This window comes from Coregonus clupeaformis, chromosome 9 (assembly GCF_020615455.1).
Source record: "Coregonus clupeaformis isolate EN_2021a chromosome 9, ASM2061545v1, whole genome shotgun sequence".
Lineage (NCBI taxonomy): Eukaryota > Metazoa > Chordata > Actinopteri > Salmoniformes > Salmonidae > Coregonus > Coregonus clupeaformis.
Window position 1 is genome coordinate 54,528,275 of NC_059200.1, and position 24,898 is coordinate 54,553,172.

The 24,898-nt window shown below is 41.4% G+C and overlaps 1 protein-coding gene across 1 annotated transcript; it reads right to left on the bottom strand.

The window, feature by feature from the left end:
- Positions 1-2,798: 2,798 nt before the first annotated feature.
- LOC121574101 (vitamin K epoxide reductase complex subunit 1-like protein 1) lies at positions 2,799-19,725 on the bottom strand. The gene is made up of 3 exons (XM_041886701.2): positions 19,492-19,725; positions 11,665-11,774; positions 2,799-6,370 (listed from the first exon to the last, which is right to left on the bottom strand). Exons 1-3 carry the CDS (start codon positions 19,680-19,682, stop codon positions 6,144-6,146), a joined length of 528 nt encoding a protein of 175 aa, XP_041742635.1. The 5' UTR covers positions 19,683-19,725; the 3' UTR covers positions 2,799-6,143.
- Between the last annotated feature and the right edge of the window lie 5,173 nt (positions 19,726-24,898).

The following is a 24,898-nucleotide window of genomic DNA, read 5'->3' on the forward strand; positions in this document are numbered from 1 at the left end:
ATCTGGTCTGATGAAACCAAGATTGATCCTTGATGAAAACCTGCTCCAGAGTGCTCAGGACCTCTGACTGGGGCGAAGCTTCACCTTCCAACAGCACAACGACAATAAGCACACAGCCAAGACAACACAGGAGTGGCTTCGGGAGTGACCCATTCAGAGCCCGGACTTGAGCCCGATCGAACATCTCTGGAGAGACCTGAAAATAGCTGTGCAGCGACGCTCCCCATCCAACCTGGCAGAACTTGAGAGGATCTGCAGAGAAGAATGGGAGAAACTTCCCAAATACAGGTGTGCCAAGCTTGTAGCGTCATACTCAAGAAGACTCTAGGTTGTAATCGCTGCCAAAGGTGATTCAACAAAGTACTGAGTAAAGGGTCTGAATACTTATGTAAATGTGATATTTCTGTTTTCTATTTTTAATACATTTGCAAAAATGTCTAAAAACCTATTTTTGCTTTGTCATTATGGGTTATTGTGTGTAGATTAATGAGGGGAAAAAACAATTTAAACAATTTTAGAATATGGCTGTAACGTAACAAAATGTGGAAAAAGTCAAGGGGTCTGAATACTTTCCGAATGCACTGTAACCCCTCTAGTAATTTAATAGGATCTCTATGTTATAAAGCTGTACATTTTTCTCTTTGCCCAATGGCATCTTTATTTAGAATTGTAGGAAGTTAGCGGTCCCCCCCTTGTGGTACACCACTATGGTCAAAATGATCTCAATATGACCCCTATTAAGAACTTAAGAGTACTTTATGATCAGAATTATTGTCTATATTATCTGTGGGGTACCTATCTACAAATGTATCTCTGGCAAGTTTTTTAAACACTTTAGTGGCTTTGAGGTTCAATCTGTGTTTGAAATTCACTACACATCTGAGGTAACTTACAGAGACAGAGGAAGTTTGTACAAAAATATGAGAACCATTACTTTTGCACACAGATGGACCTAATTAAACTAATTGTGTGATTGTTTTATGAAAATACTTCACCCGGAACTTATTTAGATGTGCCACAACAAGAGGTGTGTAGTCCTATGCAATCAAGATGTCTTCGTTTTTTATTTGTTATTAATTTGAAGAGATTCTCTGGTACTTTTGTATACTTTTTAGCCAGTAGTTTTGAAAGTAGCACTCATGAGCAAAAAGTGGTACCCGAACATTGCGTACTACGTCACATTTGTGCAGATATGTGCACCACGTCATTGCTCTCTCTCTCGCTCTTCTGTGTCCACTGAGCCGTTGGGCCCGCCCTGCAACCTTATTGGATAACGCTGAGCGGGCCATTTGCTAGCTGTCATTGAAATGCGAGGGGCTGAAGCTCATTGGCTAGAACTTGAATTGCTAGGGGGCTAGCCCACATGGGGGGAAATGTAGGGAAAATGGCGTAGCACAGCTTCCAGAAAACAGTCGCTTTCAAACTAGGGATTTCGTGGCTAATTAAGACAGTAATTCTGCTCATCGATTATGCATATATGAACTACACATTGACACATCCAGCTCAAAGCAGGAGGTATAAAAATTACTTTCTTAGTCGCCAAAGTACTGGAGCATGTCTTTAAATGTGGAGTAGGTTGTGTAGAACAGTGGGGGGAAATCTAAATGTAATCCATTGTAAGATTTTGATAGTCAATGTCCGTGCGGATATCTAATTAGCATAATACATAAATCCCCATCAAAATCCGTCTGTTTAAGCTAGTGATCTTTTTTTGCATCCGCCGATGTCGGTCATCCGGTCATCTGCATCTGCGGTGGAAGGTGGCAGAGCTACAGCAGTTTGTCAGACCAGGAGACCTCCCAAAAATCGGTCTTCTAATGAAAATGTCTGCAGAGTCTGAACGGTTTGGACTAGAAACTAGTGACCCCACTATGGAAAGCTGAGACTCTCACGAACATGTACATGTTTTGCTCTACGACGCCCACAAGACTCGTAGAGTCGAAAAATAAATGGAAGTGATTTAAGGCATTTCCATAAAAAATGTATAGGGATCATTCCACGGTAAAGGAGACAGACACTTCTAAACATACTTCCTTTAGATTCATTTTTTGACTATCTGTTTCGCCATGTATGAATGTGTTATTCAATGAGTTTCTATATTGCTAGTAAGGCCAAATTCTATGTTTAATAGAAAATAAAAATAAAGTGATACCTACAGGAGTCCTAAAATTCCAAATCAAATAGCTAAATGATCCATGGTATGACCATTTAAAAACAATTTCATGTTAGCATAGTAGAACCCCCCCAAAAAAATTTTTTTTTGCAAAGAGGTGTGTAGACTTTCACTAGGCACTGTATGTCGGCTCAATCGGAAATTAGCTTTAAATTTCAATCACGCTATAACATGGATTTTCCATGTCCGGATTGAATCTAGCCCTTAGTAATGAACTGCAGAGATTCTTAAATATAGCTTTGGTTAGTCCACATTAAAGCATAAAATATTGTTCCTTCCTTTCCCTGGAAGAGAGACCACCACAGCATTATACTGTGAAACCTTAACATTATCAACCCAGGGATTTAAGGCCTCCAAAATCCCCTTAACATAGACTGTTCTACAAAGCCTGAATACACAGCATTGAATGACAGGAAATTGTTTGTATAAGTATTATCAATAAAATGTATTTTAAATAGTTATTTTCAACACCCAACAATGTAACATGTTGAGAGAGCATAAACATTGAATAGCTGTTGCCAATAAAAAAAAGTGAGTTGATAAGATTGTTTTCAGTTACATATTTTCAGTGACATTTTATTAATTCTAGAGTGAGATGTCATAAGAAGAGGCACAGAAAACTCGCTTCAGAGGGAATGTTTTAATGGTAGACCATTTCCACACAACAATGACACAATTAAAAATGTTCATTCGTGTCAACTTCCGCAACAGTTTCTCACAAGGGAAGCAAATACTGAATTTCATCCGCTTGTTTCTCTGCACCCATCTCATCTACCATTCATGAAACACTTTTTCCATGTAAGAAAATACAGCATTTTTCAACTTAATATATTTGGCAAATACAAAAGCAAAACTAGTCTTCCTCCCACAAAGAAACTTTGATTGAAAACCAATTTGATGCTGACATGGATTCCTAGACCTCCAATCCTTTTTTCTACTAAAACAACCCATAATGTTAAGTCTATCCAGCTAAAGGGGGTAGTTACTAATGGAGAGTCCATTTATACAACATTAGGGGAGAAATAACAACTATTTCACTAAGTCACAGTTAAAGAAAGAAATAATAACTTTAAAATATTGTAATTCCGACAGAAAATGTATTTTTTGCATAAACAAAAGTGTCCTAACTCTAATAACAGAGAAATGTAAATGTAAATTGGGTGTAAAAAATTAAACATGAATGACCGTTTAAATACAAGACGGGGCTTTTTGGTGGGTCATTTCTACCCACAAGGTCTATGGAGTAGCCTGGTCTCAGATCTGTTAATGCTCTTGCCAACTAGCCAACAGAAGGCTTTATGAAAAGGACACTGATTAAGATTAGCCGAGGGTGTATTATGCATTTAGCTGTATTTCTGATGACTTTATTAATAAATTATCTTAAATTTTACTTAATCATACATTAAATGTGGTTACTCCTTATCTAACAGGTTAAGAATAGGAACACAGCCTGTAAGCTTCTTTCAGGGACTTTGACTTGTGTGACTCAATAAGCCAAACATACTCCACCCACCTCTCTGGAACAGTGGGACTATTTAAGTCTCCCACATGATCCCACAGTACCATTGTCTTTAACCCAACAGCACTGAACTACTGTAGCACCGATTGCCATTTTAGTTTGTTGATGGCTGACAGTGCCAACATAGACACAGTGAGTAACCCATAGGAAAGTCTGTACTGTACAACCAGACTACTTTAAATCTACCTCCAGGAGTGGAGCTTTAGAAGTGAGCACACAGGCTTATTTCCTGATCAGTGTCATCATGCAATGGTGTCTCTTCCCAAGGACCTCAGTGAGTTTATCACTGCTAAAATGGTAATGCAACAACCATGTCTTGAATACCACGTGCAGAGCTAGTGAGTGAGTTACAATGCAAACAATATGTACCTCAAACCAACTTGTGTAACAATCTGCCATATAACATGTAGCTATGATAAGTGCCCATCTAAAACAGTATCAATGAAATTGTTCAATGTGAGCCAGGGGATGTTGCATTGGAAAGCAACCTCAAACAAGTACAAATCCGTTGGGGTTGAATGGCTTTAAGCTGATCTATCAGCTAGTCTGCTTCCCTTGGCGCTGGTTCTGGACGTTCCAACTGGCTTGGGTTGTTCCACACACCTTGGGCAATACTGAGAGGTAGTGGCAAGGACACTGAGTACTGTGTGGTTTCCTTCCCCACAAACAGTTCTATTGTACCATTTTAAGAGAGACAGTGAACCTAATTTCTCAACCAACAACCATAACCTACAAAAATGCCTTAAGAGCTTTTCTTAACTAAACAGCCTACTACCACCACCATCATTGAGCGGACAGACAATCATTGCTTGTTCGGTCACCTGTGCTACATTACCATTTGACTATACAAGAGAGGGTGAGAGAGACACTAACATGGCATTTAAGTACACAATTTAATAATTAATATAAAAAAAGCAATGTAACAATGGTGAAAATAAGCAAAGGTTAATGATACATTACATATATCCCTCCTCCCAACAAAAGAAAGGTAATTCACTTCACATATCTTTTAGGCACATAAGTCTTAATGGATCCCACTCCTACAGTAGTGTGTGGTGTCAGGAATGCTTTTCACACATAATAAAAGACAAGACAGTGAAGGTGCCATTATGGAGAGTAAGAAGTAGTCTTGGCAGAGGAGAAATGAACTAGGGCCATGTTCATTAGGCACCAAATGTAAGAACACTCAATGAAACAGCTAGGACTACCTGGACATTGTTTTCCAGTGTAAATAGTTGTTTTAGGGCAAAACTTCTTTAAACGTTGCGTGCCCTAATAAACACAACCCTCCTCTGAACACTGAGGAAGGACTTATCAGATGCCTTGTGACCTCAGTGAGTGAGACTTCTGAGAAAGAGATGAAAGAAGCTGATCAGTGAGCACTTGACTTGACTTACATGAAATCCACACAACTTAGAGCAGCATGCCTCGCTTGGGATTGCAGGAACATAAGATGTCCCACAGACTGACTGACTGCAAAACATAACTTCTGACTGACTTAATTCACCCAGATGACGACTTGACTTCAGTTACTTTTTTGTTCCTCATTTTGTGATTTAATTATATATATTTTTTTAACTTAAAAGTCTATGTTAACACTAAATCACAATCTAGCCTGGAATACTGCTCAGCAGCTATTTACAGAATTGCTAAAAGAAAACAAAAAAGCAATCTGACTGACTTACACACAATTTCTCACATTCTCCCATTTTTCATATTAGTGGTCCTTTTCAAAAGACAAAACAAAGTTGCTGTAAAGTGTAAACATAAAAAACTATTCTGTTTGTTGTTCATCTGTTTCTCTCTCCTCATGGAATCATAGCTGCTGCTGCGAACTGTACGATCTTTCACCCCATGACCATGCATTTTGTATTCTGACCCATTATTCAGTTCCGCTCAGGTTGTAGTAATGTTACAGCTAGCTTCCGGACCCGGTCAGGTGTGCAGGAACAGGACCTTCCTATTTATTTCAAGTATACACCTTTTTATAAGTCCCTGTTTTCTTCCATGTTCTGGTCCTTTTGGTTCAGGAGAGGGGTGTCCTGTCCTCCCATCTTCCACAGTGAAGACTGGCATTCTGCCTTTGCTTTCCTGCTTGCTTGGAATTAATCTGTTTTTACCTCCATAACCCTATTCATATCACCTGTGTGAGGGGAGTTCGAATTAAAACAATTTAAAAAAAGACACTGAATAAATTAGCCCCCCCCCCCCTTTTTTTTAAATCCTTCCATCACGTATGCAACAATGAACTTGAGATGTCTGGCCCCAACTTTTTTTTTTAAAGTTAAAGTTAATCTTCTTGTCGTTTCTTTTTTATAACACACAGCAGAATAAACATTGTTTTGGAAGCAAGGTCTTTTGGTGGCAAGTCAAAATGTTCTGTTCAAGAGGTCACATTTCATTTTTTGTTTGTTATATTTTTCACTTGCCTACTGTACTCAACAACCCATCTCAGTCCTGTTTGTCTGGCACCTGCTGCTTCCAGGCCTCATTCAAGTAAACCAGTCGCTTGTAGTTGAGCATAAAAAGAATGAAGTTCAGTGCATATGTGGTGATGCAGATGATGCAGAAGTCCTTGAGGACAAAGTAGAGGATGTAGCCCAGGTAGAGAGAGCCCATCACCGATAGGATGGACGTCGTCATGAGGATCAGGGCAGCCATCGCACTCACAGTGATTCCTGTAACCAACCAGACGAGAGAGAGCAGGGGCTTAGGCTACTGACATGACGTGCACGGCACAGACAAGTACAGTAAGACATGGCTGTGCAAGGCTGGCAGTGAAGAAATATAATCACTTTTACAAACACTACTACATGGAAAAGACAAAAGCAAGAGTCTTGGATAAAAATGGTGGACCTTGTACACTTGAATCAGGGAGGGATAACTTGGGTGCCCTTGTCAGGTGACTTTGTATGCGAGCCAGTCAGCTTTAAGTCTTAACACTTAACTTAAGTACTTATTTATTTGCAGACTCATGCTTGACGATGATTATCATAAATACAGAGATCGGACACCTGGCTGTCTTTCTGATCTTTAAATCTGAGCCCCAAACTGTCGAAAGTAACAAGGGTCTCTGGGAGATAATGGCACCCTATTTCCAATATAGTGCACTACTTTTGACCAGGGCCCATAGGAATCTGGTCAGAAGTAGTACACTATATAGGGAAAAGGGTGCCATTTGGGACTCAGACAGTCAGTGACCCACCACCCATTACATTGGTGGTGGCTTCTGTGCTATGCAGCCCATAGGCCCCTCATTTGTAACCTGGCACTAGTGAGTGACCACCACAAATCTCTGGCTGCACCCTTCTACTGAAAGGTGGAGAGCTTAAGACCAGACCTGGGTTCAAAATACCATTTGAAATCTTCCAAATAATTTGCTGCATTTGCATTTGCTCTAGCCTGTGCCAGATGGGTGGGTTTGCAGTTTTAGGACTTGTCTTGGTCCAATAAGCCAGGCAAGCTCAATCGAACACAGAAAAAGTATTTTAAATTACTTAAAATAGTGTTTGAACCAAGGTCTGCTTAAGAAAGTAAACCACTGAGCCAGATGCATGACAGGATCCTCTGGTTAAAGGAGGAGGAAGGGCAGGTGTTCTAAAGTAGAGGACATTCTAACCAGACATGTTCTGGTTCTGGCACAGGGTTCTATTCATAGTGCTGAAATTATATTAGAGGGGAAAGGGACCAACATAGTGCTCACACATACTGTAACATACTGTACAAGGGCGGGAGTGTTACAGGATAAAGTTAAAGCTATCAGTTTTTAGTTAACAGGGGGAACTGTGTAAATGCCATGTGTGGCAAAAAAGCAGCAAGAATTTGGGGCAACAGAACCCAAAACCAAATGTACAGTAAGCCTTAGGCCATATATTTTGGCCTAAGTCTTCTTAGCTGACTTGATCATGAGAATAAAAACATGAAACGATGTCCAGTGACCACAAGGGGCCATAGATGAAAATGCCCTGTAACTCTTCAAGCTCTTCTTAGGAGAATTTTATAAGCTAACATCAATTCACTACCTTAGTATTTTGTTTGTGATAATACGCAAATGTATGTAGCCATGAAGTGCTTTGAAAGGCTGGTCGTGGCTCACTTCAACACCATTATCCCAGAAACCCACTTAATTTGAATACCGCCCCAACAGATCCATAGATGATGCAATCTCTATTGCACTCCACACTGCCCTTTCCCACCTGGACAAGAGGAACACCTATGTGAGAATGCTATTCATTGACTACAGCTCAGCGTTCAACACCATAGTGCCCTCAAAGCTCATCACTAAGCTAAGGACCCTGGGACTAAACACCTCCCTCCGCAACTGGATCCTGGACTTCCTGACAGGCCGCCCCCAGGGGGTACAGGTAGGTAACAACACATCTGCCAGAGGACTGAGCACGCCCCCATTCTCATCGACGGGGCTGTAGTGGAACAGGTTGAGAGCTTCAAGTTCCTTGGTGTCCACATCACCAACAAACTATCATGGTCCAAACACACCAAGATAGTCATGAAGAGGGAACGACAAAGCCTATTCCCCCTCAGGAGACTTGGCATGGGTCTTCAGATCCTCAAAAGGTTCTACAGCTGCACCATCGAGAGCATCCTGACTGGTTGCATCACTGCCTGGTATGGCAACTGCTCGGCCTCCGACCACAAGGCACTACAGAGAGTAGTGTGTATGGCCCAGTACATCACTGGGGCCAAGCTTCCTGCCATGCAGGACCTCTATACCAGGCAGTGTCAGAGGAAGACCCTAAAAATTGTCAAAGACTCCAGCCACCCTAGTCATAGACGGTTCTCTCTGCTACTGCATGGCAAGCGTTACCGGAGCACCAAGTCTAGGTCCAAAAGGCTTATCAACAGCTTCTACCCCCAAGCCATAAGACTCATGAACAGCTAATCATGGCTACCTGGACTATTTGCATTGTCCCCCCACCCCACCCCACCCCCTCTTTTACGCTGCTGCTACTCTGTTTATTATCTATGCATAGTCACTTTAACTCTACCCACATGTACATATTTACATTTACATTTTAGTCATTTAGCAGACGCTCTTATCCAGAGCGACTTACAGTTAGTGAGTGCATACATTATTTTTAGTATTTTTTTTTTCATACTGGCCCCCCGTGGGAATCAAACCCACAACCCTGGCGTTGCAAACGCCATGCTCTACCAACTGAGCTACATCCCTGCCGGCCATTCCCTCCCCTACCCTGGACGACGCTGGGCCAATTGTGCGCCGCCCCATGGGTCTCCCGGTCGCGGCCGGCTACGACAGAGCCTGGATTCGAACCAGGATATCTAGTGGCACAGCTAGCACTGCGATGCAGTGCCTTAGACCACTGCGCCACTCGGGAGATTACCTCAACTACCTCGACTAACCTGTGCACCCACACATTGACTCTGTACCGGTACCCCCTGTATATAGCCTCCCTACTGTTATTTTATTTTACTGCTGCTCTTTAATTATTTTTGATTTTTTACTTATCTATTTTTTACTTAACACTTATTTTTCTTAAAACTGCATTGTTGGTTAAGGGCTTGTAAGTAAGCATTTCACTGTAAGGTCTACACCTGTTGTATTCGGCGCATGTGGCAAATAAAATTAGATTTGATATGCAAACCATAATGCAAAATATGCTGATTTTAAAGCTTAGTTACCAAAAACGTTATTAATTCACTTAATCATCTCTCCCTCACGTCCAAAGATACTTTCCCCTTTTGTCGGTGTCACGTCTAAAGCCTTCCACAGTTTGGTTAGGCAAACGTGTGCTCTCATACTCCCTTAAAAGACCTTCGCTTAAAAAACTAGAAAAAGCAGCAATAGTACCATTTGTCCATCTTGAGAAGCCGTAGCCAGTATGCACTTCCTCAAAATAGTCAGAATTAATCTAAGATAAATCAAGAACTCTATCATTAATTTTGCCGAGGAGATCTTAGTCGTGCAATTTTACATCTAAGATGTTTGGTTCAGCATTTCTCAAGTGAAAGAATTTGCATGAAAACGATTCGGCTCTCGTTAAATGACATCAAACACTTAATTGAAGAATCCCTACTGTTGACCAATCACCGACGAAGGGGCATAGACTTCGGTTACCGACTTCGGCTTGTTGTGTGCACGAACAGCCAAAAAACCTTGCCGAAGACCAAAATGAACAAAAACGTCATCATAATATATGCACAAACTTTTCCAAACTGTTTCCGGTCGGAAGCATGCGGACGCCTTCAGACGTCTTGTCCCCGGACCCTCACTGAACTCAACTGACTGTGTGGGCATGTGCCTCGTCATGAATGACATCATTACTAGGTTAAAAGAAAAGATTGCTACTTCTATGCAAATGTTGTTGATCAGTACAATGAAATAAGTCCCAAATGGAAGGGAAACAGATTGTTTGTCATCTGTAGCCCTGTGAAATCAGTGAATGCATGCACACGCTCCTATTGAATATGCATTCACCTGTACTGTGAATAGGCCTAGGCCAGTGGTCACCAACCTGTCAATTGCGATCGACCTTCAAGACATTCCTAGTCGATCACCAAACATTTCTGTAGAAAAGCCTTGCGCTCCTATTTGTTTTTATTCGTCTTGCGCTGTTGGCGGTACGTGGACTTGATTCAGCTGCCCTGTGTCCCGGCTAGGCAAAGTGTCCCCGTTTTGAACCATTTCATTTGTCTGAAGGGACAAACTCCGCCTACCCGGCAGATCGGAGAGCTAAATCAAGTGTGCCTACTGCGCTGGCCAATTGGATAGCTCAAATCACTGTGCCTGCAGCTGCCTTCCACTACCCCGGGCCCACAGCAAAGTTTCATACTAGCCTACGTGAGATATCATACGTTTTGAAACCATGACCAGAGTGACTCAAAGAGCTGCTGTTTTTACGAGTGAGTTCAGTTTATTCAGCACTGTCATCACTTTTTATTCAACACTTTTACAAAACATAAAACGTGCTTCTCCCTACTTCCGCGCAGTACTGCGGCTTCAATGAACGAGTAGCCAAGGGTATCGATAGGCCTGTGTGCGTTTTTGTTATTTGCGGCTCATCTTGTCTATTTTAATATCAAGAAATCTCTCACTTTCTCTGGTCATAGAAACATGGATTTGTGCATGAGACAGAAATAATTCAATGTGACTCGAGTTTTGACATTAGGTGGAACAGTGTCCAATCTATCTGGTCAGACTCGCCGAAGAAAAGGAGAGAGCAGGGAGACGAACCCGTAAGAGACAGACCCTTTGCTGCTCTCTCCATCTCTCCGCTGAGACTGACCATCAAATGCAGGCGCCATCAGACCAGTAAAATAAAAAAGCAAATGATTTACACTTATGCTCAGCTGTGCCTAATAATACAACAACTGATCTATTGTATCATCATAGCTCGAGGTTTGAAATATAATATGGTCTGAGAAGAACAATATTGGCAGGCCAAGCCAATATGATGTGATAATGTATTAGGCTTACTGCACAAACCTCATTCCTACAGAACTGTTTTTTTTTAGGTTAATGTTGCATAGGCTTACATTTTTTGAAGTCTCTTTTTAATTTTTTAATCTGAGCGGTTGACTCAGAAAAGGTTGGTGACCACTGGCCTAGGCTACATCTTGATTTACCCAGTTTATGAAGAGATTTAGCAGTAGCTGATTTTACCTGCCTGGATCAAGTGCCCTTCTGTGACTTTGACTAATACACCTTTTTTTGTTTCCGGTATCAAGTATCTTGATGATATCGAATGATACTAAACCTGGTATCAAAGTAAAAATTCTGGTATCGTGACAACACTACCTCTAATATACACTCCACTACCTCCACAGTCCTTATCATCTGAGCCAGGGTGCAGTCAAACACAGTAAAGAGGGAGTGACAGAGTGGTGTGTCAGCACAAATAGCCCTAAGTGACTATTCAAGGAGGCTTGTCACCTAAATTCTCTACATACTTTGAATAGCATGAGCCGGTGGCTGTGGAATCAAAAGTCTTACCTAGTAATAGTTGAAAAAAATAAAATAAAATTCCATAGACACTGTTTGGCTGGTTCATTGCACTGTCGATTCCGAAGATCGAGCCCAACAGTCCAAAGCCTCGACCCCACCTACACAGGGAGATGAATTAGAAAAAAACAAATGGACATTTGTTGGTAATTGTGATGTCGATGAAATGCAGGGACAAATTCACAAATACATGTACTCAACCTAAACAACAAATAGCAATGTACACCAAGGACAATGTCTGAGAAGGTCACGTGATTATTGGGCTAGATCCGGATAAGGTGATAGGTAGCCTAAACAGTGTAATTTACAAGTTATATTCATAAAGATGCTAAGTTAAACAGTGAGGGAGAAAAGTATTTGATCCCCTGCTGATTTTGTACGTTTGCCCACTGACAAAGACTTGATCAGTCTATAATTTTAATGGTAGGTTTACTTGAACAGTGAGAGACAGAATAACAACAAAAAAATCCAGAAAAACGCATGTCAAAAATTTTATAAATTGATTTGCATTTTAATGAGGGAAATAAGTATTTGACCCCTCTGCAAAACATGACTTAGTACTTGGTGGAAAAACCCTTGTTGGCAATCACAGAGGTCAGACGTTTCTTGTAGTTGGCCACCAGGTTTGCACACATCTCAGGAGGGATTTTGTCCAACTCCTCTTTGCAGATCTTCTCCAAGTCATTAAGGTTTCGAGGCTGACGTTTGGCAACTCGAACCTTCAGCTCCCTCTACAGATTTTCTATTGGATTAAGGTCTGGAGACTGGCTAGGCCACTCAAGGAACTTAATGTGCTTCTTCTTGAGCCACTCCTTTGTTGCCTTGGCCGTGTGTTTTGGGTCATTGTCATGCTGGAATACCCATCCACGACCCATTTTCAATGCCATGGCTGAGGGAAGGAGGTTCTCACCCAAGATTTGACGGTACATGGCCCTGTCCATCGTCCCTTTGATGCGGTGAAGTTGTCCCCTTAGTAGAAAAACATCCCCAAAGCATAATGTTTCCACCTCCATGTTTGACGGTGGGGATGGTGTTCTTGGGGTCATAGGCAGCATTCCTCCTCCAAACACGGCGAGTTGAGTTGCCAAAGAGCTTGATTCTGGTCTCATCTGACCACAACACTTTCACCCAGTTCTCCTCTGAATCATTCAGATGTTCATTGGCAAACTTCAGACAGGCATGTCTATGTGCTTTCTTGAGCAGGGGGACCTTGCGTGCGCTGCAGGATTTCAGTCCTTCACGGCGTAGTTTTGTTACCAATTGTTTTCTTGGTGACTATGGTCCCAGCTGCCTTGAGATCATTGACAAGATCCTCCCGTGTCGTTCTGGGCTGATTCCTCACCGTTCTCATGATCATTGCAACTCCACGAGGTGAGATCTCGCATGGAGCCCCAGGCCGAGGGAGATTGACAGTTCTTTTGTGTTTCTTCCATTTGCGAATAATCGCACCAACTGTTGTCACCTTCTCACCAAGCTGCTTGGCGATGGTCTTGTAGCCCATTCCAGCCTTGTGTAGGTCTACAATCTTGTCCGTGACATCCTTGGAGAGCTCTTTGGTCTTGGCCATGGTGGAGAGTTTGAAATCTGATTGATTGATTGCTTCTGTGGACAGGTGTCTTTTATACAGGTAACAAGCTGAGATTAGGAGCACTCCTAATCTCAGCTCGTTACCTGTATAAAAGACACCAGGGAGGCAGAAATCTTTCTGATTGAGAGGGGGTCAAATACTTATTTCCCTCATTAAAATGCTAATCAATTTATAACATTTTTGACATGAGTGTTTCTGGATTTTTTTGTTGTTATTCTGTCTCTCACGGTTCAAATAAACCTACCATTAAAATGATAGACTGATCATGTCTTTGTCAGTGGGCAAACGTACAAAATCAGCAGGGGATCAAATACTTGTTTCCCTCACTGTATAACCACTTTGATACAGTAGCTCAATAGGTAGGCTTAACAGTGTCATTTACAAGTTATATTCATAAAAGTAAAAGCAGAATTTCATTAAACCATTGTTCCCTTTGTAAGTGGAAATTCCAGAGGCCTACTGTACGGCTTCAGAAGCAAGATAACCAAGTACCCTGGAAATCTGAGTGGCGCAACAACCACTGGTCCTGGTTTGACATCTCCCCTCCCTGCACTGCCTCCACAGGATCACACCACTGCATTGTTCACAGCAGAATTTAAGCACTGCATTTAGGACCTACACTGAGTGTACTAAACATTAGGAACACCTTTCTAATATTGAGCTGCACCCCCCTTTTGCCCTCAGAACAGCCTCAATTCGTTGAGGCACGGACTCTAAAAAGGTGTCGAAAGCATACCACAGGGATGCTGGCCAGGTAGGGAAATTCACTTTTTGGCCCACCAGCCACTATCGCAGGCAGATTTAAACATCTACTAGCCACTCAGATATTTTACCTGCGGAATTTTCTCTCTCTCGCTATAATTACATCAACATTTATTTACTTTTACGGATGAGCATGCTTTTCTATTTTTCTAAGACAATAAATGTATTAATAGTAAGAAGTAATGGGGCATATTGCTGAATTTCATAAAATTTGTGAACTGCGTCTTTTAACCAATGTATGTTACAATAAATAATTTAGATACAATAGTAAAAACAGAAACAATTCTACAACTGAACATCAAGAACCAACAAAGTGCCTACCCTGCCACAAAAGGCTAAGTGATATGGCTTATTTATTATATTTCGGGGCACCACGCTGACATTTTTATTTATTTTTTACAAGGAGTACATGTAAAAACGTAGAAGCACACAAATAAATCTAGGAAAACAACTAAAGTATTTGAGTGTTTTGATAAGAAATTACAAAAAGTTCATGAATAAAAGTCCTTAGGAGTGATCCATGCTCAATCAAGCGCAATCATTAGGTGAGACCAAAAATTTCAGCTGCCCCTTTAAGGGGCGGGCCGTTAGGGAGTGTACGTTATTTATAATAAGGGTCACCTGGAGAAAATCGGACCTCTCTGAAATGAAAATGGATGGCCCTCCCTTCAGCAAAATATATTTTAACTAAACCTCCCCTGAACACTTAAAAGACCTTCCCCTATAGCAAAATAAAAATGTAAACAAAGTGGATAGCAGAGAACATGTCTACCATTTACCAGAGACTTAGATATGCAGTTTTAGAAACTGTTCTTGGTCCTGTAAGGAATGCAGGAATTTTGATAGCCACATGGCTGCGAGCCAGGTTGTGGGTCACGCAGTTCTACGGTATTTTACGTGACTGGAGACCTTAGTATAATATTTTTTAATGCCACAGAAATTAGAGGCTAAGAATGGACAGAGATGGGCCTATATGTTCATCTTATCATATTTCTCAAATGCCAAATCAGTGTGTCTTGTTTGCAACAAAACTGTCACTGTTTGCAAATAATTAAATCTAAGGCATCATTGTGAATCTGAGCATGGTACTTTCAAAAGTTAAGACTACATTTCCAACCCAGACAGAGTAGGCCTACCAACTCAGACAAATATAAACTTTAACTACTGGCTACTCTTCTCCCGTGGCTTAACCCAACGAGAGAAAGTCACAAGTGTTTCCCTAAAAGCTGTCTTGGTTTAAACATTCTCTATTGTAAAGAAAGTGAATAGCTTCATCAATTGACAGTGACAGAATTAGATTACTTCCCAAGCTATAGAAGGTTGTAGCTCAGCCTCAATGTCAAAGAAACAAAACAAAGATATCCAAATATGCATTGGAGTCACCACTTTCCCAGGTATTTCACAACTTGTTTCTAGCATAAAGCATTGTGGACCAAAGCGATGTTATAGATCACTTTATATAATCGTTAGATTTACTTCTAAATCGTAAGCTAAAAAAAGGGGTAGGCCTATGCTTTTTGACATTTTCTTTAACATAAGGTAGGCCTATGGCATACCCTCTCAATTCGAGTCCTGGTTTTAACTTAATAGCTCTTCACTGACACAGAGGTAGGCTATTTGAAGACTGCATGGTGGGTGGAAAAATTGGCCGAAATATCGATGGATAGCAGCCTATAGCCTAATTTCGTCTGTCAAACAGGTATGCCTACCTCTTATTTCTTAAATAGGAAGAAATAAGCTCCAACATAAAGCTCTCTTGTTGTTAGTAAAGTCAAAATTAAAATGAAGACTGTTTAAATGAATTATGCCTACTCGAATTTGCCTACTTTCAGCACCATGAGCTGTCCATTTCAGATTGACTGTGCCACGGCTGCTGCTTCAAGTTTCAGCACCAAGTTACTTGAATCTGGCTTATTGTGAGGTCAATAACTCTGATAAATACATCATAGGCAAGAAACATACTGTTTTATTCAAATCAATAATAGTAGTAGCAAGCTATCAAAGTTGTCCTCCTCCTCATATTCGCGCTCTCCTTCTCAAACTGAACAGAGCATATAGGCTAGTCCGTGCGCACGATTAATCATTTTTTGGACTAGGCCTAACCAAAAATTATTTTCAGAAGAAGCTTTTGACTCTTCTCTTGATCTGCCACCATAGGCCTACACAGCGCCGCCATTAGTTAGGCAGTACAAAAAAATGTTTTGATCAGCAAGAGCAGAGCAGCCCAGGGCTAAGGGTTGGAATATGCATTCCAGTGTGTAATGCAGCCTAGTTTTATTTACACCATCCCAGCAGCGCAAAATACTTTAGAAGGAAGTACATTTTCTTAGAAATATAACTTTGCTCTATGCTTCTCCGAGCATGCACTTCGTATCATTTGATTGAGACCACACTAAATAGCCTATAGACACACTTGATATTGCGCACCCAGCGGAGAATCAGAGATGAGTGGCGGCATCGGGCACACATTGATATATAGCCTAGTACGCAACTATGGAAATTTAATCAATTACAAATTACATGACACTCCCCAGGACTAGATTTAATAAATACTAAACCCTCCCCCTGACTGAAAAAGCATGACCCTCCCCCATTTTCCTCCAGGTTCTCATTATGTAAATGTCTAACCATCCATTACCGTGGTAACTTGGGCACTCGCTTGTCCGTGATGAAAAAAATCCCTGACTGGTACATCTTCCTAGAAGCAGACAGTTGCAGCAATCTCAAACTAACATTGAAAAACAACCTAGCGTGTGAACAAAATGATATAACTGGACAAGAAACACGAGGACAAAGTCACACTGCAGTAGCCTTTCTTGTCAATATGACCATCTTCTACATTTACATTTTAGTCATTTAGCAGACGCTCTTATCCAGAGCGATTTACAGTTAGTGCATACATTCTTTTTTCTTTTTCAGACTGGCCCCCCGTGGGAATAGAACCCACAACCCTGGCGTTGCAAACGCCATGCTCTACCAACTGAGCTACATGCCGGCCATTCCCTCCCCTACCCTGGATGACGCTGGGCCAATTGTGCGCCGCCCCATGGGTCTCCCGGTCGCGGCCGGCTACGACAGAGCCTGGATTCGAATCAGGATCTCTAGTTGCACAGCTAGCACTGCGATGCAGTGCCTTAGACCACTGCGCCACTCGGGAGGCACATGTGGCCTTTAGATTTAAAAACAACTGTTCCCAAATGCTCTGTGAGACCACCCGCCAACATGGCTGGTGAAATAGACATTCTTACCCACCAATGACTAAATCTACCCGCATTTGGCGGGTGTTCATTTCCAACCCTGATGCTGACGCATGTCGACTCCAATTCTTAGTCGTATGTATGGGATACACATGGTATACATCGTCCAATGAAATGCTTCCTTGCAGGTTCCTTCTCGACCATGCAACAACAATAAGAAATGATAAAAGATAAGAATTCGAACATAAAATAAATGGCTCAGTAGAAACGAATATACATTTTAGCATATGTATAATACAGGAAGGCACAATTTATAGTCCAATATTTGTACATGTATTGGGGAAGGAGAGGATGGGTGTATAAACTGAGCTGTTTAACAAGTCTGGTAGCAGCAGTTGTGATATGCGAGTTGCTACAACTTGAGTTGCACCCCCTTTTCCCTCAGAACAGCCTCAATTCATCAGACAAGGTGTCAAAAGCGTTCCACGGGGATGCTGGCCCATGTTGACTCCAATGCTTCCCACAGTTGTGTCAAGTTGGCTGGATGTCCTTTGGGTGGTGGACCATTCTTGATAAACACAGGAAACTGTTGAGCGTGAAAAACCCAGCAGCGTTGCAGTTGTTGACACACTCAAACCGGTACGCCTGGTACCTACTACCCCATTCAAAGGCACTTAAATATTTTGTCTTGCTCATTCACCCTCTGAATGGCACACATACACAATCCATGTCTCAATTGTCTCAAGGCTAAAAAATCCTTCTTTAACCTGTCTCCTCCCCTTCATCTGGAATATGGATACCATGGCTTTCAAAGCCCAAGGGAAAATAGCATGACTTGGCATAGTCTTTTTAAGAGGCAGTGTAGGCTACCTGAGTCACTGACGCCTTAAGTTATTACAATGACTTATCCAAGAATTCTGACCAAGGTTATTGGCCAAATGTCTTGCAGTCAGACTATAACCATTCTGGCCTAGCAGTTAGGCCTACTTCCCTATAGGGTTCCTGTATACAGTTCACAGACCTGTCACACAGGCCACGAGCATCCAGTCACTACTCTCTGCCATTTAAAAAAACCTCTCCTTGTTGAGACAAAATACTGTAGTCCTACACGATGACACTTCAAAGGGTAGGTTCAGGTTGGTTATTTGCGTGTTATTCAAGGCCGCACATGATGGCTTTTGGCAGGCAGAGTATGGTTGAGAAACTGAATGTCTCAGCAGTGTTGTTCTCATGACTTGTACACCATGTCTGAAAAACCTCTTCCCTGTATTTCCCCCAGAGACCTGACATTGCCTGGCTGTCAGCATTTGTACAGCAAACAGGAGTGTGTATGTCCTATAACCCAGATAGCTACTCACAAATACATTTCCTAAGATCCCTTGGGCACATGAACTAAGTATGACCAACAATCACAGGCTGAACTCTCATGACACAGTTTCACATTAGGACTATAGTTTCATACAACAGAAGACTATTCAACAGTTTCAGACAACAGATGCCCTTATTATGCGACTTCAGCTTTGTCAATATACAATTATTTGTATTTCCCAATATAAGGATTAGGTTGCTCATCTTGTCATTGATATATTACAGCCCACATCGAACAATCCAACTTATCGCAATGAGGGCAGAAATGCAAGGCCCATATTTGAGATCGCTATGGAATTATACAAAAGCAGCCTACAGTTTCTAAAATTGTAGTGAGACTTATTAAAATGATATCAGTTTAAGATCTTGGAAAACTTGTTTGAGGTACTCTCCAATTTATTTAATGTGTAGATTAGACAGCTGATTCATACAGCTAAAAAAATGCTACACAGAACTGGCTGAATGGTTACGCCTCTCGTCTAGCTCGCCAATGTTAACTTGCTGCGGGTGGCGCCCTATTCGCTAGCTAGCTAATTTAGCAATCTAATTACATCTAAATATCAGTGTTAATAAGGTTGGAGAACAAAAGTATACATCCACGCAAATGAAACTACACCACTTCATAACATCTAACAAACAGCCAGCTAGTAGCTAGCTAGTTGTTGGCTGGTGAATAACGTTAGCTAGTAAGTATCGTAGTGTTAGCAATTTGGCTACGATAGCTTCTACACACTAAACAGGCTACGTTTTTTATCAATAGTAAGCGCTGAAATGTTAAATGTACTAAAGAACAGCGCATGCTAAAACATTGACAGTTTAGCACAATGATGCCAAAAAATAACAGCCCAGTCTCATCCAGAGCGCTGCTACTAGTACTCCGCGCCGCTGTTGAATTTAAATTACCTGGAGGTGAAGACTTTTGAACAGCTGATAGAATCGCTCACGTCGCACATGGCCCGATAATTCGAGTCTCTAGCCTTTTCCGTTTCCACATGATAAGCGTATAAAGACAACAATATGCCCAATACGCAAACAAGGAGCCTGGCTATTCTTTCCCATCGAGGGGTAGACACTCTCAGGACGGGCGCCGCCATCTTTCTCCGGCCTCGCTCGAGTCGTACACGCAACGCAACCAATGACGAGACAGCGACGTGGAAAACCGTCAGAACGTGCCACACGACAAGGACAGTCAATATTGATGCCGCGTTCATATACTAGTCGGAACTAGGAAACTCGAAAATGTCAGATTTGCTGATTCCATGAACGCGGCACCTGTATAACTACAACCAGTTAGCGCGTCGGAAATGTGAAAGTTTCCTAGTTCCCAATAATATATAAACGCGGCATTAATACCACAGCGTAAATCCCAATACCCATAAAACCTAGCGGTAAAACCTGGAAATGGTTCCAATCGTTTTTTAACCATTCATTTTTCCATCTGGGATTTTAGAACTACTTCATATAAGGTCTCTGTTTTGTGTAGGCTTAGCCTGGCGTGACGTTTTGATAACTGTGCAAATCTCTCTGGGACAAAGTAACTTTTCTCAATATATTTGCCTGTAATTACCCCCCAAAAATGAAATGCTAATTAGCTGCTAATGTGGCTATCATACAGAACAATTTTTTTATTTTATTTTTTGGTCATTTAGCAGACGCTCTTAACCAGAGCGACTTACAGGAGCAATTAGGGTTAAGTGCCTTGCTCAAGGGCACATCGACAGATTTTTCACCTAGTCAGCTCGGGGATTAGAACCAGCAACCTTTCGGTTACTGGCCAGGGGCGGTGTGTTCAATAGGGCGATATGGGCGACGCACTGCCAAACGGGAAAAGGAAGGGATTTTTTTTCTAATCAATTATATCACGGCAACAGTAGTTATCAGTGTTGTAATCTAGACGTCTGATCTGCCACAGTGCCACTAAATGTCCAATCAGGCTAAAGTCGTGCTTCAAATGCCCCCCCCTTTTGGGGCGATTTCAGTCAGGTTGAAAATCGCCCAGAAGTCTGTCATAGACTCCCATGTAAAATCTATTTTTTTCAAATATCAGAGCTTTCAATACAATCTCTATGGGTTTCTGAGGGCTTGCACTTACGCGCTTTCGTCATACGTAACATAACCATGAACGTAACTAAGAAAAGAGCGGGTAGCAGCGTCAATCAATTCACTATTACTGTCAAAATGGCTAGGCTTCAGTGCAACTCGATTGTGTCTTTGAAAGAAGTTCCTTTTTGTCGGCGAACAAATGAAGATAAATTGGCAACGAAACAATTAGGACCTCCCAGACCAAATTTAATAATTCAACAGGTTTCTACTAAAGGGGGGAAGTCCTACACCCGAGGATTTTCCAAAAATTGGTACGAACGAAAAACCTGGCTAGCAGGCTGCGATGTAGCTAATGCAGTCTTCTGCTACCCCCTGCTTACTCTTTCACCCTGAAGGCGGCACGGCAGACAGCACCGCTTGGACAGCGACTGGTGTGTAACGGACATGCACCATCTTTCAGGAAAGATTAAGAAACATGAGCTGTCAAAGACCCACATGGATACCTGTTTGAGATTGTCTGCTTTGGGGAGAGTGAACATTCCCACTCAACTGGATGAGGGATACAGGCTAGCTGTCCGCCGCCACAACGATGAGGTTAGTGTTGATAATCACAAGTTTACTGGAGAACTGAAACTGACAAGGCTGACAAGATAGGACCCTTTTGTCCATTGTTATTGGATAGGAACAGAACTTATAACCAGCTCCTGACCTAAATAGATCTTAGCACAACATTTTACTCAACATATCATATTCCATATTCACTATAACAAATATATTTACTACGACATTAGCAAGAACCGCCACATCCTCAGCCGGCTAATCCAGTGTGTGAAGTTTTGCGGAGTGTTTGAGTTAGCTTTGCGAGGCAAAGATGAAACTGAGGGCTCCACCAACCCTGGTAAGCCAACACTTTTGAGATCAGTCAATAAATGCTTCTGGTATTGACTTATATGCTGCCCCTGTCTTCATGTTGTTGCTGGACATATCTTTTTTAAAATGTGTGTAGGTCACCTAAATCATCAGAAAAATTGCCCCCCCTGAGAATTTTTTCAGGAGCCGCCACTGTTACTGGCACAACGCTCTTAACCACTAAGCTACCTGCCGCCCCTAACTACACATCCTGTTGCAAACTTTGACGTCATCACCCAAGGCACGATTCTCCATTCAAATTCTCATCGACAAGTAACAAGTAAACTACCAAGTAGATACAGTATTATAGCCTTTTAAGTTTCTCGTTGTAAAATAATTGATAGCTTGTATTTCTTGTGTATAGTCTTGTTTAGCATTTTTCAAATTACCTAGTTAACTACCTTGAGCATTTTTAAATTACTAGAATTGTTTTAATTACCCTCTGGCCTTTTGTAGCGAACTAGCTAACCTTAGGTCTCTCCGTCGATCAGAAGGATGGTTCTGTGCTATGTACCAGATTGTAACCACTACTCCAATAAGCAAACATGCATTTTATTGTTTTCCGACCTCTGTAATCGAGAGGCGTCACTGGAGCCATGTGATAAGGTAAGCCCTGTTTACTAGCTACTAACAAGCTATTTTGGTTAGGTCAAAGCTCTGTGGTTAGCTAGGTACTTATGAAAATTGGCTAGATAACCACCGACTGTAGTTATGTTTAATGCACGTTACCTACCTTACAAGTAAAAAGAGAACCAGCATAGGCTAGCATAATGACTGTGACCTTTTTATTTACAACTCTTTAGTGAGGTAGCCAGCTATTTAACGTTAACTCATGGTTTGTGTAGTCATACCTTTTCACTTAGTGACATGCTAGCTAGCGTTAGCCCACCAGGGAAGGGATATTTAGTTAACTTTATCTAGTTAACGTTAACTCAACATTTGTGTAGTCAGGCTTGCTAGCTAACATTAGGCCGGCACCATGGCAAGGATAGTTGGTTAGCTAGCATGTCACCACTTAGAAAAACTACACGAACGGTGAGCTAATGTTAACTAGCTAGCTAGCTAAATATGCCTGGTTGGCTAGCTACATTTTACATTTTAGTCATTTAGCAGACGCTCTTATCCAGAGCGACTTACAGTTAGTGAGTGCATACATTTTCATACTGTTAGTTAGGCACCATGGTTGGCTAGTTAACTACAATAGCTAAAGTTGGCTAGCTTGCTCACAAGGGACTTGTGGGCTCAATGTTTTCCCCATACAAAACACAGAAACGGTTTTGTTCCACAAGTGCATCTGTTGTACATGACTAATCAAATTACCTGTGAAGTCCGTTAGAAATGTCAGCAGGGATGGAAATTAAGCAAGCCTGAGGCTTGTACTTTTCAGACTGGGCTAGTAGACAATGTGCCAAATTAGCCTGACACAGCAGTGAAATAGCTAGTTGAAAATGTGCCAAACTAGCCTGACACAGCAGTGAAATTTTGCCTCTACAAACATTGCATGCCACAGATTTAGGACCTGAATGTTACCCGGGCTAGTAGAAATCCTTATGTTCTATCCCTGCATATCAGTCCCTTTCAGACAATCCCCCTACCGCTGTTGGTCCTCCTCAGTGACCTCACAGCTGAGGGTTTTAACTTTCCTCTTGAGAATTAGAATCAGAAGTACAGCCGTATAGCTCATCGCAATAGTTCACCTCTTCGGACAAATAGTACCCTAGACTGTCTTGATCATCTAGTTGAGCATTCCAGATAATTCCTCCATCCCAGCAGAAATGTTCTATCCACATAGTAGGATTTTAGATGTGCAGATAGTCCAAAGCCCAGTCTATTTGACCACTACTATAGCCAAGTCTGTGGCTTATGGTATTTAAATATAGATGTTACCATTTTAGTAATGTGGTGTCCGAACAACGATGCTGCGATGATGTGTTGATAAGGAATCCGCTGACACTGTACTTTGATTATAAAGGTTTATTATATCAAAGATTTCAGCATCAATTTACAGACTCTGCAGAATCTGGAGAGCAATGAAACCAATCCCAAATATGATCACTCTCTCATTCTTTTGTTAAAACATGGTATATATATCCTATGCTTTATGTAACATAAGGTGGCGTGATTTGAATAGACCAATCCCTGGCCTCCACATAGCCGAATCTCCTCTGTTTTAGGGGGCCCCTATAGTAACACTTTCCAGATGTTTCAGCAAAGTAGAGTAAAGTTCATCTAACCCCCAATATGAAAACCTCAGCCAAAGTTATAGAAGTTTCAGATACTACATATTTCCCCCTTCGAGACTAATTAAGTCTCGAAAACAAAAATAATAGGATTATGACAAATAAAATGTTTTATTACATCAGGCTTCTTGTGTAACTTTATCAATAAAACAAAGTTTATGGAGTGTGAACACATTTTTATGGAGTGTAAGAGCGAAAAACCTGTCTGGCAGCTTTCTATCCAAATATCCATCAATCAATCAAGACAGGAAAATTCTCTCACGGCCCCTCTGCCCCAGGCGACCACCTAAGTACTCCAGATCAATTTATACATCTTTATCAATGCATTTTAAGCTATGGTGCAATCGAATACACGTGAAAGCCTCAGAAAACAAAATAAAATCTAAAAAAATTCCACATTCAGGCTGGTCGACCCATCGGACCCTCCCGTGGATTCTCTCTGTCCCTGCCTAGACCCAATATCCCTAAGTGTCAAAGAAAAAATAAAAACATCTGAGGTCCCCACATGTACCCAACAACAGAAAACATCATTCTTCAAAAAATGTATACAGAAAGAATATGACACAAATGATGTATTAAACATGCAAATATTTATATATATCAGTGCAGACACTGGAATGTAGTCCACTACACTGCAGCTCCTCAGCAGTGTCGACTTTCAATGCAACGTCGATGATGGAATCTGAACATTTCCACACCGTCCTTGTTCAGCTTCCTCCAGTCCATTCATATTGTCCATGTTTGAGTATTTGAATCCCACTCTACACATTCCCCATATGCTTCTGGAAGAAAATAAAACACCAACCAGTATCTTTTGCAAAGCAACACATGAAAATTAAAACATCAATATCAAAAAGAATATGTGCAAATGCAGAGTAATATCAAAAATATCAAAAATAATATATAAAAATGAATCACATTCCGTTTCCCCCTTTGATTCATAAGAAAACACTAAATATCACAACAATATGCAAAGAAATGTGAAAATTATCGCACAATCAGATATTCAAAATAGATATCTATCCATCAATACTCCATCCAGTACCACTTGTTCATCTCCATCTAGATCAGTCACGGTTAACAATGGCATCTGAGTGTTGTCTCCAGGCATCACAACT